General features: G+C 47.9%; 1 protein-coding gene across 6 annotated transcripts in view; it reads left to right on the plus strand.

The window, feature by feature from the left end:
- COA8 (cytochrome c oxidase assembly factor 8) overlaps nucleotides 1-15,489 on the plus strand; it is a 33,877-nt gene extending 18,388 nt beyond the window's left edge. The window contains exons 4-7 of one of the 6 annotated variants that reach the window (XR_012416177.1): nucleotides 3,045-3,133; nucleotides 10,683-10,740; nucleotides 11,752-11,842; nucleotides 14,751-15,104. Coding sequence is in view for 3 of the 6 variants with exons in the window: in XM_005562292.4 (XP_005562349.3) it covers nucleotides 11,752-11,842; nucleotides 14,751-14,856 (197 nt within the window). In the remaining 3 variants the exon portion in view is untranslated. Of the gene's footprint in view, nucleotides 1-3,044; nucleotides 3,134-10,682; nucleotides 10,741-11,720; nucleotides 11,843-14,750 lie in introns of all 6 variants that reach the window. The other 5 variants (XR_010587860.2, XR_010587859.2, XM_005562293.4 and 2 more) reach the window with 5 other exon arrangements.
- The last annotated feature ends 3,620 nt before the right edge of the window (nucleotides 15,490-19,109 follow it).

Below are 19,109 nucleotides of genomic sequence, written 5' to 3' on the forward strand. Positions count from 1 at the left end.
GAGGTCTCGCTGTGTTGCCCAGGCTGGCCTCAAGCAGTATTCCTGCCTCAACCTCTGAGTACGGACAGTTTTGAGTGCCCTGTATGTGTATTAGCAGTAACATATGAGACAGAGTAGGCCCTCTTTATCCGAGGGATACATTCCAAGACCCCCAGTGAATGCCTGAGACTGGGGCTAGTACCAAGCCCTGTGTGTACACTGTGTTTTTCCCTACACAGTTGTCCCTCCCCTACATCCTCAGTTCAACCAACCATGGATTGAAAATATTGAAAACAGGCCGGGCGCGGTGGCTCAAGCCTGTAATCCCAGCACTTTGGGAGGCCGAGACGGGCGGATCACGAGGTCAGGAGTTCGAGACCATCCTGGCTAACACAGTGAAACCCCGTCTCTACTAAAAAAATACAAAAAACTAGCCGGGCGAGGTGGCGGGCGCCTGTAGTCCCGGCTACTCGGGAGGCTGAGGCAGGAGAATGGCGTAAAAACCCGGGAGGCAGAGCTTGCAGTGAGCTGAGATCCGGCCACTGCACTCCAGCCTGGGCGACACAGCGAGACTCCGTCTCAAAAAAAAAAAAAAAAAAAAAAAAAAAGAAAATATTGAAAACAATAAACATAAACAATAAAATATTGAAAATAAAAAATACCTTTTTTTTTTTAGACGGAGTCTCACTGTGTCGCCCAGGCCGGAGTGCAGTGGCAAGATCTCGGCTCCCTATAAACTCTGCCTCCCGGTTCAAGCGATTCTCTTGCCTCAGCCTTCTGAGTAGCTGGGACTACAGGCGCACACCACCACGCGTGACTAACTTTTGTATTTTTAGTAGAGATGAGGTTTCACCATGTTGGCCAGGCTGGTCTCAAACCCCTGACCTCAGATGATCCGCCCGCCTCAGCCTCCCAAAGTTCTGGGATTACAGGCGTGAGCCACCATGCACGGCCAAAAATAGAAAAATTTAGAAGTACAGCATAATGGCCAGGTGCGGTGGCTCACGCCTGTAATCCTAGCACTTTGGGAGGCTGAGGCAGGCAGATCACGTGAGGTCAGGAGTTCGAGACCAGCCTGGCCAACATGGTGAAACCCTGTCTATACTAAAGATACAAAAATTAGCTGGGCATCGTGGTGCATGCCTGTAATCCCAGCTACTTGGGAGGTTGAGGCAGGAGAATCATTTGAACCTAGGAGGTGGAGGCTACAGTGAGCCAAGGTCGTGCCACTGCACTCTAGCCTGGGCAACAGAGCAAGATTATGTCTCAAAAACAAAAAAAAAAGTACAGTATGACAGCTGTTCATACAGCATTTACGTTGTATTAGGTATCATAAGTAATCTAGAGATGACTCAAAGGATATAGGAGAATGCAAGTAGGTTTTTTGCAAATATTTGGAGACAAGGCCTTGCTCTGCCACTCAGGCTGGAGTGCAGTGGCGCAATCATGGCTTGCTGGAGCTTCAACCTCCCAGGTTCAAGCCATCCTCCTGCCTCAGCCTCCCAAGTAGCTGGGACTGCAGGCACACGCCACCATGCCTTGCTAATTAAAAAAAAATTTTTTTGTAGAATTTTTTTCTCACTGTGTTGCCCAGGTTTATCACACCATTATAATATTTTATTTTATTTTATTTTATTTTATTTTATTTTATTCTATTCGAGACGGAGTATCGATCTGTCACCCAGACTGGGGTGCAGTGGTGCAATCTCGGCTCGCTATAAGCTCCACCTCTGGGTTCAAGCAATTCTCCTGCCTCAGCCTCCCAAATAGCGAGGACTACAGATGTCCACCACCGCACCCAGCTAATTTTTGTTTTTTTGTTTTTTTGTTGTTTTTTGAAGTGGAGTTTCGTTCTGTTGCCAGAGTGGAGTGCAGTGGCCCTATTTCTCACTGCAACCTCCGCCTCCTGGGTTCAAGCAGTCCTCCTGCCTCAGCCTCCCGAGTAGCTGGGACTACACGTGTGTGCTACCACACCAACCTAATTTTTTTTGTATTTTTAGTAGAGATGAGGTTTCTCTTGTTGGCCAGGATGGTCTCAATCTCTTGACCTTGGGTCCACCCACCTCAGCAGAGTACTGGGATTACAGGTGTGAGCCACTACACCCGGCCCGTTTTGTTTTTTGTTTTTTTGAGACGGAGTTACATTCTTGTTGCCCAGGCTGGAGTGCAGTAACGCGATCTCAGCTCACCGCAACCTCCGCTGCCTGGGTTCAAGGGATTCTCCTGCCTCAGCCTCCTGAGTAGCTGGGATTACAGGCAAGTGCCACCCCGCCTAGCTAATTTTTTTTTTTTTTTCCTGAGACAGAATCTTGCTCTGTCACCCAGGCTGGAGTGCAGTGGCATGATCTTGGCTCACTGCAAGCTCCCCCTCCCGGGTTAACACCATTCTCCTGCTTCAGCCTCCCAAGTAGCTGGGACTACAGGTGCCCGCCATCAAGCCTGGATAATTTTTTGTATTTTTAGTAGAGACGGGGTTTCACCATGTTAGCTGGGATGGTCTTGATCTCCTGACCTTGTGATCCTCCTGCCTTGGCCTCCCAAAGTGCTGGGATTACAGGCTTGAGCCACCGCGCCCGGCCCGCACCCAACCTATTATACCATTTTATATAAAAGATTAGTGCATCCTGAAATGTTGGTATCTGTAGTAGTTCTGGAACCAATCTCCTATCGATACCAAGGGACAAGTTTTCATTTATAGCTATGATAAAGTTTAATTTATAAATTAGGCACAACGAGAGACTAGGAATGATAACTAATAAAACAAGTATAACAATATGCCAGTATCTCAAATCTTGTGCTTTGCAACAATTACCAAGTAAATAAGGGTTATTCGGACACAAGCACTGCTGTATGGTGACAGTGGATCTGATCACCAAGACGGCTGCTGAGTGACTCACTTAGAGTGGGGAGTGTCTACACCGTGAGTGTGCTGGACAGAAGGAGGAGTCACCTCCTGGGCGGGTCGGAGCAGGACATTGGGAGGTTTCATCACACTGCTCAGAACAGCATGCAGTTCGAAACTTATGAATTGTTCATTTCTGGAATTTTCCATTTAATATTTTCAGACCCCACTTGACCTCATGGTAACTGAAACCATGGAAGGCAAAACCATGGATGGAGGGGACTGCTGTGCTACCGCCATCTCCCTTACACAGTTGAGTAAACTGAGGCACAGAAGAAAATGAAGTAGCCCCAGATTACATAGAAAATGGCGGCATTGAGGTGAAAAGCAGAGCAGAGGGCCGTAGATTTAAACTGCTCTTCATTCCGGTGGCACTAGACCTGTCCGAGTGGCCAGAGGAGACGTGGCTCTTGTCCTCTGTCTGCTGTGTGGCTAGGGGCCATGCTTGTGCCGTCTGAGTGTTTTTGTCTGTGTGAATCGAGGGGTTGCCGGACACCTTCCCCGCTCCATGGGAGGGAGGGTGGAATCATGCCCTTGGCCCTCTTGCCTGCTCCCCCGTGGGCCGGAGCGTCAGCATCAGCTGTGCCACAGGATGGTGTGCACTCTGCTGGAGGTGGCACCTTCAGGGGAAGCAGCTGCCAGGGAGGCTAGAGAGCACCCCGTATGGAAGCCGAGCGTGGTCCCTGTGCCTCTGCACGGGAAGTGCTGGAGATGCAGGAGCCCCTGAGCCGGAGCCCAGCGCTCTTATAAGAGATCTCATTTCCTGTTCGGGAACTGGGGCTTCTAAGCCAGAGTGCCCCTCCTGCACCTGCCACTCTGGATGTGGTTTCATTCCCTGGTCCCTGAGCCATAGCTGGGGGGCATGAGACTGGCCCCTGGGCTGCTCTGGGGACCCTACTTCAGGTCAGCCCTGCCACTCCCTGCCCACTCATAGGGCTGTGGGTCCTGCCCTGTGGCCTTTCTACCTCTCTTGCATGTGGGTGAGCCTGAGCGTGGCCACCGCCCTGGGAGTGCCACAGAGGCAAGCTGCACTGGTCCTCATGTGTTAACAGCCCCACCAGCACGCGGGAATGGAGTAGTCAGGCCAGGACCTGTCCCAGGAATGGGCAGGCTGTTAACCCAGGATGCATTCAAGTTAGGATACATTTCATTCCCGTGTAGCGGTGGCTCACAATAGGATACATTTCATTCCAGTTGCAGTGACTCACAGTAGGATACATTTCATTCCCGTGCAGCAGTGGCTCACAGTAGGGTACGTTTCATTCCCATGCAGCGGTGGCTCACAGTAGGATACATTTCATTCCCATGTAGCAGTGACTCACAGTTCCTCCGTAGAATCTGCAGGAAGTACTGGAGTGGCCGTGACGAAACACATCACTCATTGTGTATGGTATAGATACCTGCCTGGGTCTTAATCACTTGTGAAGAAACAAGTTATGGCTGTGACTGACCTTTATATACAATTCACATACCATAAAATTCACCCTGCCTTTTTCTTTTTTTTTTTTTTTGAGATGGAGTCTCCTTGTCTAAATTCACCCTTTTGAACTGTAATTCCATGGCTTTTAGTCCCCTGCCTAAATTCACCCTTTTGAAGTGTAATTCCGTGGCTTTTAGTAGTCACAAGATTGTACAACTACATCACTAATTCTGAACATTTTCATCACCTCAAAAAGAAACCCCATACCTATTAGCAGCCAGTCTCAGTTCCTGCCTCACCTAACCCCAGCAACCCACTTTCTATCTCTGGATTTCCCTATTGTGAACATTTCCAGATAAATGGAAACATACAATATGTGGTCTTTTGTGTCTGCCTTTTTTCAATTAAGTTCATGTTTTCAAGATTTATATATGTTGTATCATGTATTAGTACTTTGGAGATTTTTTTATGACTGTATAATATTCTATACCATGTTTTGTTTATCCACTTATTAGTTGATGAACATTTGGATTATTTCTCCCCTTTGGCTATTAGGAATTATGCCACTGTGAATAATCCTGTATATAGCTACAGGTGAATTGCTGAGTTAAGTCTTTTTGGCCTGGCGCAGTGGCTCATGCCTGTAATCCTAGCTCTTTGGGTGGCCGAGGTGGGCAGATCAGTTGAGGTCAGGAGTTCAAGACCAGCCTGGCCAACAGGGTGAAACCCCATCTCTACTAAAAATACAAAAAAGTAGCTGGGCGTGATGGTGGGCACCTGCAATCCCAGCTACTCAGGAGGCTGAAGCAGGAGAATTGCTGGAACCTGGGAGGTGGAGGTTGCAGTGAGCCAAAATTGAGCCAGTGCACTCCAGCCTGGAAGACAGAGTGAGACTCTGTCTCAAAAAAAAAGTTGCCAGGCGCAGTGGCTCATGCCTGTAATCCCAACACTTTGGGAGGCTGAGGCAGGCGGATCACCTGAGGTCAGGAGTTCGAGACCAGTCTGATCAGCATGATGAAACCCCGTCTCTACTAAAAATACAAAAATTAGTCAGGCATGGTGGGGGGCGCCTGTAATCCCAGCTACACAGGAGGCTGAGGCAGGAGAATTGCTGGAACCTGGGAGGTGGAGGTTGCAGTGAGCCAAAATTGAGCCAGTGCACTCCAGCCTGGAAGACAGAGCGAGACTCCATCTCAAAAAAAAGACAAAGAGTCTTTTTTCCTCCTGAGGCCAAATACCTGGTGTCTTCTCTAATTCTACTTCTCCAACTCTTCAACACCAGCTATAGGTGTCCAGCAATTCAGTTCCATTCTGACACTGTCTACTTGGAGTTCACGTCTGATGCCACAGGTTAAAGATTCCGTCCCACAAGATTGCCTCCACCGAGGCAGTCTTTCTCTTTGGAGAAATTCCTGTTTAAATCCTTTGCCAGTTGCCAGTCCTGGGCCACTTGTTCCTCTGACTGACAGGCTATAAATCAGACTATGACCCCCTCCACAGGATTGATAATTTGCTAGAATGGATCACAACATTCAGAAAGGTGCTTTACTTTTAGCAGTTTTTTATAAAGGATACAACTCAGGGACAGCCAGATAGCAGAGATGCACAGTGCCCTCTCTGGGCATGCCATCCTCCCAGCACCTTTGTTTGTTTGTTTGAGCAGGGTCTCACTCTCTTGCCCAGGCTGAGTGCAGTGGCATGATCATGGCTCACTGCAGGGTCAGCCTCCTGGGCTCAAGCAACCGTCCCTCGGCCCCACAAAGCACTGGGATAACAGGCATGAGCCACCGTGCCTGGCCTCTTCCCAGCACCTCAATATGTTCAGTAGCCCGGAAGCTCTCTGAACCCCATGGTTTAGGGATTTTTATGGAGGTCTCATTAGGTAGGCATGATTGATTAAATCATTGTCCATTGGTAATTAGCTCAATCTCCATCCCCTCTCCTTTCCCCAAAACGGAAAGTTTTGAGCTTCCAGTCAAGGTTTGGTCTTTCCGGCCCCCGTCCCGAAGCTGTGCAGGAGCTCACCAGAGCTGCCCCACTGGAACAGGAGCAGCTCCTGTCACCCTTAATCACTCAGGAGATTCTGAGGTTTCAGGAGCTCTGTGTCAGGAACAGGGGACAAAGACCAAATATCTCTCTATAATGCCACATGGGTCTTATGATAATGAACTCTATGTTTAACTTTCTCAGGAATTACCAAGCTGTTTTTCAGAGTGGCCTGGCCTGACCTATGTTTTCACTTCCACCAGCAATGTATGAGGGTTCTAATTTCTCTACATCCTTGTCAACACTTGTTATTGTCTGTGTGTTCAATAACAGCTATCCCAGTGGGCGTGGCGTGGCATGCCATTGTCTTTCTGATTTTCCGATGGTGTTGAGCATCTCGTCATGTGCTTATTGGTTACTTGTGTATCATCTTTGGAGAAATTCCTGTTTAAATCCTTTGCCCATTTTAAAAGTGGATGATTTGGCCAGGTGCGGTGGCTCACGCCTGTAATCCCAGCACTTTGGGAGGCTGAGATGGGCAGATCATGAAGTCAGGAGTTCAAGACCAGTCTGACCAATGTGGTGAAACCCTGTCTCTACTAGAAATACAAAAATTAGCCAGTTGTGGTGGTGCATACCTGTAATCCCAGCTACTCAGGAGGCTGAGGCAGGAGAATCGCTCGAACCCCAGGAGGCAGAGGTTGCAGTGAGCTGAGATCGCACCACTGCACTCCAGCCTGGGTGACAGAGCAAGACTCTGTCTTCAAATAAATAATAAATAAATACGAAATAAAATTGGATGATTTGTCTTTTTGTTTTTGAGATAAAAGAGCTCTTGGCTGGGCGAGGTGGCTCACGCCTCTAATCCCAGCACTTTGGGAGGCCAACGCGGGTAGGTCACCTGAAGTTGGGAGTTCAAGACCAGCCTGACCAACATGGAGAAACCCGTCTCTACTAAAAATACAAAAAATTAACTGGGCGTGGTGGTGCATGCCTGCAATCCCAGCTACTTGGGAGGCTGAGCAGGAGAATTGCTTGAACCCAGGAGGTGGAGGTTGTGGTGGGCCAAGATCGTGCCATTGCATTCCAGCCTGGGCAACAAAGTGAAACTCCGTCTCAAAAAAAAAAAAAAAAAAAAGTTATTTACATATTCTCAATACTAGACCCTTATTAGATGGATGATAAGCGAATGTTTTTCTCCCATTCTGTAGGTTTTTTCTCTTTTTTTTTTTTTTGAAACAGAGTCTTGCTCTGTCACCAGGCTGGAGTGCAGTGGCGTGATCTCAGCTCACTGCAACCTCCACCTCCCAGGTTCAAGCAGTTCTCCTGCCTCAGCCTCCCAAGTAGCTGGGACTATAGACACGCACCACTACACTCAGCTAATTTTTGTACTTTTAGTAGAGACAGGGTTTCACCATGTTGGCCAGGATGGCCTTGATCTCTTGACCTTGTGATCCACCTGCCTCAGCCTCCCAAAGTGCTGGGATTACAGGCATGAGCCACCATGCCCGGCCTGGTTTTTTTTTTTTTTTTTGGAGATGGAGTTTCACTCTTATTGCCCAGGCTGGAGTGCAATGGCACGATCTCAGCTCACTGCAACCTCCACCTCCTGAATTCAAGCAATTCTCCTACCTCAGCCTCCTGAGTAGCTGGGATTACAGGTGCCTGCTACCATGCCCGGCTGATTTTTGTATTTTTAGTAGAGATGGGGTTTCAGCACGTTGGTCAGGCTGGTCTCGAACTCCTGACCTCAGGTGATCCGCCCAAAAGTGCTGAGATTATAGGCGTGAACCACTGCGCCCAGCCTTTTTTTTTTTTTTTTTTTTTTTTTTTTTTTAGACGGAATTTCACTGTTGCCCAGGCCGGAGTGCAATGGCGCGATCTCGGCTCACCGCAACCTCCGCCTCCCAGGTTCAAGCGATTCTCCTGCCTCAACCTCCCTAGTAGCTGGGATTACAGGCATGTGCCACCACACTTGGCTAATTTTGTATTTTTAGTAGAGATGGGGTTTCTCCATGTTGGTCAGGCTGGTCTCGAACTGCCGACCTCAGGTGATCTGCCCGCCTCGGCCTCCCAAAGTGCTGGGATTATAGACGTGAGCCACCATGCCCAGCATTTTTTTTTTTTTTTTTTTTTTTAACGAGACAGGGTCTGGCTCTTGCCCAGGCTGGAGGGGCCGTGGTATGATCATGCCTCACTGCAACCTTGAACTCCTGGGCTCAGGTGAGCCTCCTTCCCCAGCCTCCTGAGTAGCTAGGACTACAGGCATGCACCACCATACCTGGCTAATTTTTTTATTTTTTGGAGAGATGAGGTCTTATTTTGTTGCCTAGGCTGGTCTTGAAATCCTGGTCCTGAACTCCTGGTCCCAAGTGATCGTCCTGCCTCAGCCTCCCAAGTAGCTGAGATTATAGGCATGCACCACCACGCCTGGCTAATCCTTTTCATTTTCTTGATAGTGTCCTTTGAAGACAAAAGTTTTTAATTTTGATGAAATCCAGTTTATCTATCTTTCTTTGCTTGTGTTTTAGGTGTCATGTCTAACAAATATTACTTAATTTGAGGTGATGAAGAGTTGCATCTGTCTTAAGAGTTTTTCTTTTATAGTTTTAGCTCCTATGTTTAGATTTTTATTTTTTTTATCTACTGAGTTAATTTTTGTTTATGGTGTGCGGTAGAGGTTCAACTTATTCTTTTGCATGTGGTCATCCAGTTGTCCCAGCACTATTTGTTAAAAACACTGTTCCTCACTTTTACGCTGTTGGTGATTGTAAACTAGTTCAACCATTATGGAAAACAGTATGGCGATTCCTCAAGGATCTAGAACTAGATGTACCATATGACCCAGCGATCCCATTACTTGGTATATACCCAAAGGATTATAAATCATGCTGCTATAAAGACACATGCACACGTATGTTTATTGCGGCACTATTCACAATAGCAAAGACTTGGAATCAACCCAAATGTCCATCAGTGACAGACTGGATTAAGAAAATGTGGCACATGGCCGGGCGCGGTGGCTCACGCCTGTAATCCCAGCACTTTGGGAGGCCGAGGCGGGTGGATCACGAGGTCAGGAGATCGAGACCATCCTGGCTAACACGGTGAAACCCCGTCTCTACTAAAAATGCAAAAAATTAGCCGGGCGAGGCGGCGGGCGCCTGTAGTCCCAGCTACTCGGGAGGTTGAGGCAGGAGAATGGCGTGAACCCGGGAGGCGGAGCTTGCAGTGAGCCGAGATCGCGCCATTGCACTCCAGCCTGGGCGACTAAGCGAGACTCTGTCTCAAAAAAAAAAAAAAAAAAAAAAAAAGAAAATGTGGCACATATACACCATGGAATACTATGCAGCCATAAAAAAGGATGAGTTCGTGTCCTTTGTAGGGACATGGATGCAGCTGGAAACCATCATTCTTAGCAAACTATCACAAGAACAGAAAACCAAACACCGCATGTTCTCACTCATAGGTGGGAACTGAACAATGAGATCACTTGGACTCGGGAAGGGGAACATCACACACCGGGGCCTATCATGGGGAGGGGGGAGGGGGGAGGAATTGCATTGGGAGTTATACCTGATGTAAATGACGAGTTGATGGGTGCTGACGAGTTGATGGGTGCAGCACAGCAACATGGCACAAGTATACATATGTAACAAACCTGCACGTTATGCACATGTACCCTAGAACTTAAAGTATAATAATAAAAAATAAATTTAAAAAAGAAAAAAAAAAAAAGCCGGGCGCGGTGGCTCAAGCCTGTAATCCCAGCACTTTGGGAGGCCAAGGCGGGCGGATCACGAGGTCAGGAGATCGAGACCATCCTGGCTAACACGGTGAAACCCCGTCTCTACTAAAAATACAAAAAAAAAAAACTAGCCGGGCGCGGTGGCGGGCGCCTGTAGTCCCAGCTACTCGGGAGGCTGAGGCAGGAGAATGGCGTAAACCCGGGAGGCGGAGCTTGCAGCGAGCTGAGATCCGGCCACTGCACTCCAGCCTGGGTGACAGAGCAAGACTCCGTCTCAAAAAAAAAAAAAAAAAAAAAAAAAAAAAACCCTGTTCCTTCCCTCGTTGAATTGTCCTGGCACCCTCAGTGAAAATCACTTGCCCATAAATGTTTGGGTTTATTTCTAGATTAAGAGTTCTGTTGCATTGATCTGTATGCCTGTCCTTATGCCAGTACCATACTGCCTTGATTACTGTTGTTTTGTAGTAAGTTTTGAAATTGAGAACTGTGAGTCTTCCAACTTTGTTCATCTTTGGTCGAGATCGTTCTAGCTGTTGGGGTTCTTTACATTTCCATATGAATTTGAGATTAAGTTTGTGAGTTTCTGCAAAAAAAAAAAAAAAAAAAATCCAGCTGGGATTTTGATACAGATTGTTCTGAATCTGCAGGTCAATTTGGGGAGTATTGCCATCTTAACAGTATTAAGTCTTCCAATTCATGAACATGGTATGCCTTCCCATTTATTGAGATCTTCTTTCATTTATTTCCACTATATTTTGTTTTATCTTTTGTTTCGTTTTTGAGTCAGGGTCTTGCTCTGTCACCCAGGCTGGAGTGCAGTGGCGGGATTTTGGCCCACTGCAACCTTTAACCCCCCGCCCCAGGCTCAAGCAGTCATCCCAGCTCAGCCTCTTGAGTAGCTGGGACCACAGGTCTACACCACCACGCCCAGCTAATTTTTGTATTTTTAGTAGAGACGAGGTTTTACCATGTTGGCCAGGATGGTCTCAATCTCTTGATCTCGTGATCAGCCTAGCCTCCCAAAGTGCTGGGATTACAGGCGTGAGCTACCGCACCTGGACTTTTTTTTTTTCTTTTCTTTTTTTTTTTTTTTGAGCTGGAGTTTTACTCTTTTGCCCAGGTTGGAGTGAAGTGGCGTGATCTCGGTTCATTGCAACCTCTGCCACCAACCCCCTCTACCCCCATATTTTTAGTAGTGACGGGGTTTCACCATGTTGGCCTGGCTGGTCTCAAACTCCTGACCTCAGGTGATCCACCCGCCTCAGCCTCCCAGAGTGCTAGGATTACAGGCGTGAGTCACATTTGGCTAATTTTTGTATTTTTAGTAGAGACAGGGTTTCACCACTTTGGCCACACTGGTCACAAACTCCTGACCTCAAGTGATCCTCCCACCTCAGCCTCCCAAAATGCTGGGATTGTAGGCAAGAGCCACTGCACCTAGCCTATTTTGTATTTTTCATTATACACATCTTACACGTCTCCTCTCAGATTTATTCCTAAGTCTTTTATTATTTTCGATGCTATCATAAGTAAAATTGTTTTATTAATTTCATTTTCAGACTGTTCATTGCTAGTGTATAGAAATACAATTGATGTTTGTATATTGGTCTTGTATATATCCTGCAAGCTTGCTGAACTCACTTATTAGCTCTAATAGTTTTTTTTGTTTATCCTTTCTCCTTAAGTCTTAATGTTTAAGCTGAAATTAACTTCCAGGTCAGAAGGCAACATTGAATGCAGAAGAAATGGCAGACTTTTACAAGGAATTTTTAAGCAAAAATTTTCAGAAGCACATGTATTATAACAGGTAGGTGTTTATTCTTTTCCTGAAAATTTGAATAGCACATCCAGATTAGGTAGGAGTGTTTTCTTATCTGAATTTAACAACATTCATGTTAATACCAGAGGTAGAAGTTGCAAGCCTTTATCAACTTTTTTTTTTTCTTTTTTTTTTTTTTGAGACAGAGTCTCGCTCTCACCCAGGCTGGAGTACAGTGGCACGGTCTCCACTCACTGCAAGCTCTGTCTCCTGAGTTCACGCCATTCTCCTGCCCTAGCCTCCCGAGTAGCTGGGACTACAGACACATGCCACCACGCCCAGCTAATTTTTTGTATTTTTAGTAGAGACGGGGTTTCACCGTGTTAGCCAGGATGGTCTCCATCTCCTGACCTCGTGATCCGCCCGCCTCAGCCTTCCAAAGTGCTGGGATTACAGGCGGGAGCCACCGCGCCCGGCCTATCAACTTTATTTTTTAAGTGACTGCAGTGGCTTACAAAGATACCAATTTTTTTAGGCCGGGCGTGGTGGTTCACACCTGTAATCCCAGCACTTTGGGAGGCCAAGGTGGGCGGATCACCTGAGGTCAGGAGTTCAAGACCAGCCTGACCAACATGGAGAAACTGTCTCTACTAAAAATACAAAATTACCCAGGTGTGGTGGCGCATGCCTGTAATCCCAGCTGCTCAGGAGGCTGAGGCAGGAGAATCGCTTGAACCTGGAAAGTGGAGGCTGCAGTGAGCTGAGATCGTGCCATTGCACTCCAGCCTGGGCAATGAGAACAAAACTCCGTCTCAAAAAAAAAAAAAAAAAAAGGGTTTTAGCTGGTTACAGATAAATAATGACCTGTGTTTGCAGGTGAAATTAATAGGACATGATAGCTGAGATTTGCTTTAAAATATTTGTAGGTTGGATCCAGTGCCTCACACCTGTAATCCTATGACTTTGGGAGGCCAAGGTGGGTAGATCACTTGAGTCCAGGAGTTCAAGACCAGCCTGGGCAACTTAGTGAAACCCCATCTCTACAGAATTAGCCAGGCATGGCGGCGTGTGCCTATAGTCCGAGCTACTTGTAAGGCTGAACTAGGAGGACCACTTGAACCCAGTAGGTTAAGGCTACAGTGAGCCGAGATCCAGCCACTGCATCCCAGCCTGAATGACAGACAGAGTAAGACTCTGTCTCAATAAATAAATAAATAAGTAATAAAAATAAAAAATTATATATATATATATATATATAAAAACAACAGTTTCAGAGTTACAAAGCCTGATGGGCAGGTGAAGCCAGACCTCAAGAATGTCAACATGGGCCAGGCACAGTAGCTCACACCTGTAATCCCAGCACTTTGGGAGGCCAAGGATTGCTTGAGCCGAGGAGTTTGAGACCAGCCTGGACAACATGACAAAACCCTGTCTCTACAAAAAATACAAAAATTAGCTGGGTATGGTAGTGTGCGCCTGTAATCCCAGTTGCAGGAGGCTGAGGCAGGAGGATCCCTTGAGCCCAGGAGGTGGAGGTTGCAGTGAGCTGAGATCCCGCTACGGCACTCCAGCCTGGGCTACAGAGTGAGACCTTGTCTAATAAATAAAAGAGAATGTAGATATAGTCAAAGGCTGGATGGACTCAGTGAGGGTCAGTCTGACCTAAAGATGAGTCCTGAAATATCTGGATTCCGTTTCTTTTTTTTTTTTTTTTGAGACGGAGTCTCGCTCTGTCGCCCAGACTGGAGTGCAGTGGCGCGATCTCAGCTCACTGCAAGCTCCGCCTCCCGGGTTCACGCCATTCTCCTGCCTCAGCCTCCGGAGTAGCTGGGACTACAGGTGCCCGCCACCACGCCCGGCTAATTTCTTTTTGTATTTTTAGTAGAGACGGGGTTTCACCGTGTTAGCCAGGATGGTCTCGATCTCCTGACCTCGTGATCCGCCCGCCTCGGCCTCCCAAAGTGCTGGGATTACAGGCTTGAGCCACCGCGCCCGGCCGCTGGATTCCGTTTCTAAGGTTGTCATGCATTACTCTGAATTAGTTAAGTCATTCAAACAAGCAAGTATAATCTTTTCCTGGTCTTTGGACTTGTAGCTTGTTTGCACTGGGCACAATCTCTGACAGGCTTCATGTTTTCTCTGTGGCACTTGGGTGAAGAGGACCAGCCTTACCCAAGATGAGGCCTTAGAGGCACCTGGCCCCCACCACCACCTCCGGCCCCTGCCTTCCCTGTGGCAACAGCAGAAGCGTAGCTTGCTTTTACATGTCATAGAGTCAGGTTGTCTGTATTAGTGAAATGGAATATGGCTTTTCCTTGGAGAACTGTAATCCCCACGGGCTACCGGTTTTCCTCTCCTGGAAGTGCTTATTTACTCCGGGCACTGCTCCTCATGACAGCATCGCTTAAGTAGGTAGAGATGTAAAGGTGGTTTGCAGGGGGAGAGGAACTTTCTGTCCTGCCATGCAAAGCCTCCAGAGTGGTCGTGGCCCATCACACCCCTTGAATGCTGCCAGCTCGCTAGGCCTGGGGTTTCCGAGGGCTCTCGGATCTTTTAGCAAAAATCGAAGTAGTACTTAAGAGGCTGAGGCAGGAGAATTACTTGAACCTGGGAGGCAGAGTTTGCAATGAGCCAAGATTGTGCCACTGTACTCCAGCCTGGACAACTAAGCAAGACGAAAAAACAGAACAACAACAAAAAAAACACCAAAGGAGGATGGTGGCGGCCTCCAGAAACAAGGTTGGGGAGGGCTCCAGGGGTCGCCAGTGGGCCTCACTCAGCCTGAGGAGAGGCAGGCCTCTGCGGCTAGTTCAGCTTTAACAAGGGCGGGGAAAGGGCAAAGCAGTTGAGGCCTGGTCAGCTGAACTCACCCTCAGCCGAGAGCCGCTTCTGGGCCAGGGCACCAAGCCTCAGTCCCTGCCACCGTGTCACCTGTGCATCCTCTGTTTCTCTACAGAGACTGGTACAAGCGCAATTTTGCCATCACCTTCTTCATGGGAAAAGTGGCCCTGGAAAGGATTTGGAACAAGCTTAAACAGAAACAAAAGAAGAGCAACAACTAGGAGTCTACTCTGACCCAGCCAGAGTCCAGGTTTCCACAGGAAGCAGATGGTTAGAGGAGCTCCTTTTACAGGAGCTCTGAGAAAAACTGGAACTGATCTCAAGAAGCCCCACATCTCCCTAAGGGGCCCCATGGCTTGTTTGGGGGCAGGGTGGGTCCTGGGGCACTGTGGGCCGCCTGCCTGCCGATGTGGGCTCTAGGCCAGCTTGTTGTCACGGACACGGTGTCAAATAAAGCCCAAGCACTGGGTGCCCGCTTTCTCTGTTTCAAATTATACCCATTCAAAACAGAACGATTTAAAAATACTGGCCCGGCACAGTGGCTCACACCTGTAATCCCAGCACTTTGGGAGGCGAAGGCGGGCGGATCACTTAAGGTCAGGAGTTCGAGATCAGCCTGGACAACATGGCAAATACAAAAAATTAGCTGGGCATGCTGGCACGCACCTGTAATCCCAGCTGCTCTGGAGGCTGAGGCACGAGAGGCTTGAACCCAGGAGGCGGAGGTTGCAGTGATCCAAGATCGCACCACTGCACTCCAGCCTAAAAGACCGAGGGAGACTCTGTATCCAAAAATAATGATAATAAATAAATAAATAAATAAAAATACTAATAAAGTTTTACTGGAAAAAAAAGTCTGCTGACGGGAATGATGTGGAAGCTGACTGCCAAGCCGTCGGTGTGCTGGCCATGGGGTCGGCACCACCCTGGCTGGGAGTCGGCTGGTGGGTTCTCACGGGCTCATCCTGGATGCGGTGCGGTGTGAGTCAGCGGCTGGTGGGTTCTCACGGGCTCATCCTGGATGCGGTGCAGTGTGAGGACGTGAAAGCAAATTCAGCAGCTGGTGGGTCCTCACAGGCTCATCCTGGATGCGGTGCGGTGTGAGGACATGAAAGCAAATGCAATTTTATTGCATGCCAAAACATTTAACTTGATTGTTGGTGTTAACTATGTTAGTAGATTCTTCAATGCTGTAAGCAAACTAACAAGAAACAGCAGCACTGTTTTCGTCTTTTCTTAAACACGAAGGTTAAATGGCCAAGCGTGGTGGCTCATACCCGGAATCCCAACAATTTGGGAGGCCAAAGCAAGCAAATCACTTGAGCTCAGGAGTTCAAACCAATTTGGGCAACATGGCGAAACCCTGCCTGTACAAAAAATGCAAAAATTAGCTGGGTGTGGTAGCACGTGCCTGTAGTCCCAGCTACTTTAGAGGCTGAGCTTCAAGGACTGAGCCAGTGAGGTCCAGGCTGTAGTGAGCCAAAATCCCACCACTAGGCGACAGAGCCAGACCATATCTCAAATAAAAATTAAAAAAAAATTTAAAAGCCCGGGCGCGCTGGCTCACGCCTGTAATCCCAGCACTTTGGGAGGCCAAGGTGGGCAGATCACGAGGTCAGGAGAACAAGACCATCCTGCCCAACATGGTGAAACCCCGCCTCTACTAAAAATGCAAAAATTAGCTGGGTGTGGTGGTGCGTGCCTGTGATCCCAGCTACTCGAGAGGCTGAAGCATGAGACTCACTTGAACCCAGCAGGCGGAGGTTGCAGTGAGCCGAGATCGCGCCACTGTCTTTTTTTTTTTTTTTTTTTGAGACTGTCTCAAAAAAGAAAAAGATTATTCTAGGCCTGGCATGGTGGCTCACACCTGTAATCCTAGCACTTTGGGAGGCCGAGTGGGTGGATCACTTGAGGTCAGGAGTTCGAGACCAGCCTGGTCAACATGGTGAAACTTCGTCTCTACTAAAAATATAAAAATTAGCCAGGCGTGGCACATGCGTGTAGGTCCCAGCTACTTCAGAGGCTGAGGCAGAATTGCTTGAACCCAGGAGGCGGAGGTTGCAGTGAGCTGAGATAGCACCACTATACTCCAGCCTGAGTGACAGAGCAAGTCTCCATCCCCAAAAAAAAAAAAAAAAAAGACTGGCCTGGCGCAGTGGCTCATGCCTGTAATCTCGGCACTGGCTGGTGGATCACGAGGTCAAGAGATTAAGACCATCCTGGCCAACACGGTGAAACCCCATCTCTACTAAAAATACAAAAATTAGCTGGGCATGTTGGCGTACGCCTGTAGTCTCAGCTACTCGGGAGGCTGAGCCAGGAGAATCGCTTGAACCTGGGAGGCAGAGGTTGCAGGGAGCTGAGATCACACCACTGCACTCCAGTCTTGGCGATAGAGCAAGACTCCATCTTAAAAAAAAAAAAAAAAAAAAAAAAAAAAAGCAAGCCTGCCAGGTGCAGTGGCTCACGCCTGTAAACCCAGCACTTTGGGAGGCCAAGGCAGATCATGAGGTCAGGAGATCAAGACCATCCTGGCTAACATGGTGAAACCCCATCTCTACTAAAAATGCAAAAAAATTAGCCAGGCGTGGTGGTGGGTGCCTGTAGTCTCAACTACTCGGGAGGCTGAGGCAGGAGAATGGCGTAAACCCGGGAGGCAAAGCTTGCAGTGAGCCGAGATCGCACCACTGCACACCATCCGGGGTGACAGAGCGAGACTCTGTCTCAAAAAATAAATAAATAAATAAATAAAACGATTATCCAGCCAGGTGTGGTGGCTCATGCCTGTAATCCCAGCACTTTGGGAGGCCAAGGCAGGCAGATCACCTGAGGTCAGGAGTTCGAGACCAGCCTGGCCAATATGGTGAAACCCCGTCTCTACTAAAAATACAAAAATTAGCCAGGTATTGTGGCAGGCGCCTGTAATCCCAGCTACTCATGAGGCTGAGGCAGGAGAATTGCTTGAACCCGGGAGGTGGAGGTTGCAGTGAGCCGAGATTGTGCCACTGCACTCCAGCCTGGTGACAAGCGACACTCTCTCTCCAAAAAAAAAAAAAAAAAAAAAAGATTAACCCCAAAATTTGTATGCTCAAGTTTTTTTTTTTAATTAGGTTAAATATAATTGTAACAGCCATATTCAAATACGGTATTTCTGTAGGCTTTTAAATATTTACAAAATAGGCCGGGCGCGGTGGCTCAAGCCTGTAATCCCAGCACTTTGGGAGGCCGAGACGGGCGGATCACGAGGTCAGGAGATCGAGACCATCCTGGCTAACACGGTGAAACCCCGTCTCTACTAAAAAATACAAAAAAAAACTAGCCGGGCGAGGTGGCGGGCGCCTGTAGTCCCAGCTACTCGGGAGGCTGAGGCAGGAGAATGGTCTAAACCCGGGAGGCGGAGCTTGCAGTGAGCTGAGATCCGGCCACTGCACCCCAGCCTGGGCGACAGAGCAAGATTCTGTCTCAAAAAAAAAAAAAAAAAAAAAAATTTACAAAATAAAGCTTATCTCAGTGATGTGGGTTTTTTGTTTGTTTTTTGTTTTTGTTTTTGTTTTTTGAGATGGTGTCTTCCTCGTTCGCCCAGGCTGGAGTGCAGTGGCACTATCTCGGCTCACTGCAACCTCTGCCTCCCAGATGCAAGCGATTCTCCTGTCTCAGCCTCCCAAGTGCCTGGGATTACAGGCATGCACCAACACACCCAGCTAATTTTTGTATTTTTAGTAGTGACAGAGTTTCACCATGTTGACCAGGATGGTCTTGATCTCTTGACCTCACGATCTGCCCGCCTCGGCCTCCCAAAGTGTTGTGATTACAGGCGTGACCGGCCCAGTGATGTGTTTTATACCACTTTTCCCACAAAATGCATGTTTGTTAAAATTCCAAATATTTTAAATATGTTAATTTGAAGTTTAAAAGCAGAATAAAATTGAGTCTTTTTCCCCCACTTTTTGTGTTGAGTGGTGTTTAGTAGGCACTGATTTTTCACCTGCTCATATTCACCCAAAAAAAGGAACCAGATGTGGCTATCAGAAGTTCAGCAGGACTCACAAGGGCTATCTCAGGTCAGTGAAAACAGGACATCTAATGCCTTTTCTTCTTTTTGTTTTGTTTTGACACGGACTCTCGCTCTGTCGCCCAGGCTGGAGTGCAGTGGCATGATCTCTGCTCACTGCAGCCTTCACCTCCCGGGTTCAAGCGATTCTCCTGCCTCAACCTCCAGAATAGTGGGATTACAGGCACGCACCACCACGCTCGGCTAATTTTTGTATTTTTAGTAGAGACGGGGTGTCACCATGTTGGCCAGGCTGGTCTTGAACTCCTGACGTCAGGTGATCTGCCCACCTCAGCCTCCCAAAGTGCTGGGATTACAGGCGTGAGCCACCGCTCCTGGCCTTCCTTGTTTTTATTTAATCCTAATAATGTACAGGAAGCTGCACCTGCCTGCAAGCCGCAGCTCCCTTGATGCCATCCTGTA

The sequence above is a fragment of the Macaca fascicularis genome, chromosome 7 (assembly GCF_037993035.2).
Source record: "Macaca fascicularis isolate 582-1 chromosome 7, T2T-MFA8v1.1".
Taxonomy (NCBI): Eukaryota; Metazoa; Chordata; class Mammalia; order Primates; family Cercopithecidae; genus Macaca; species Macaca fascicularis.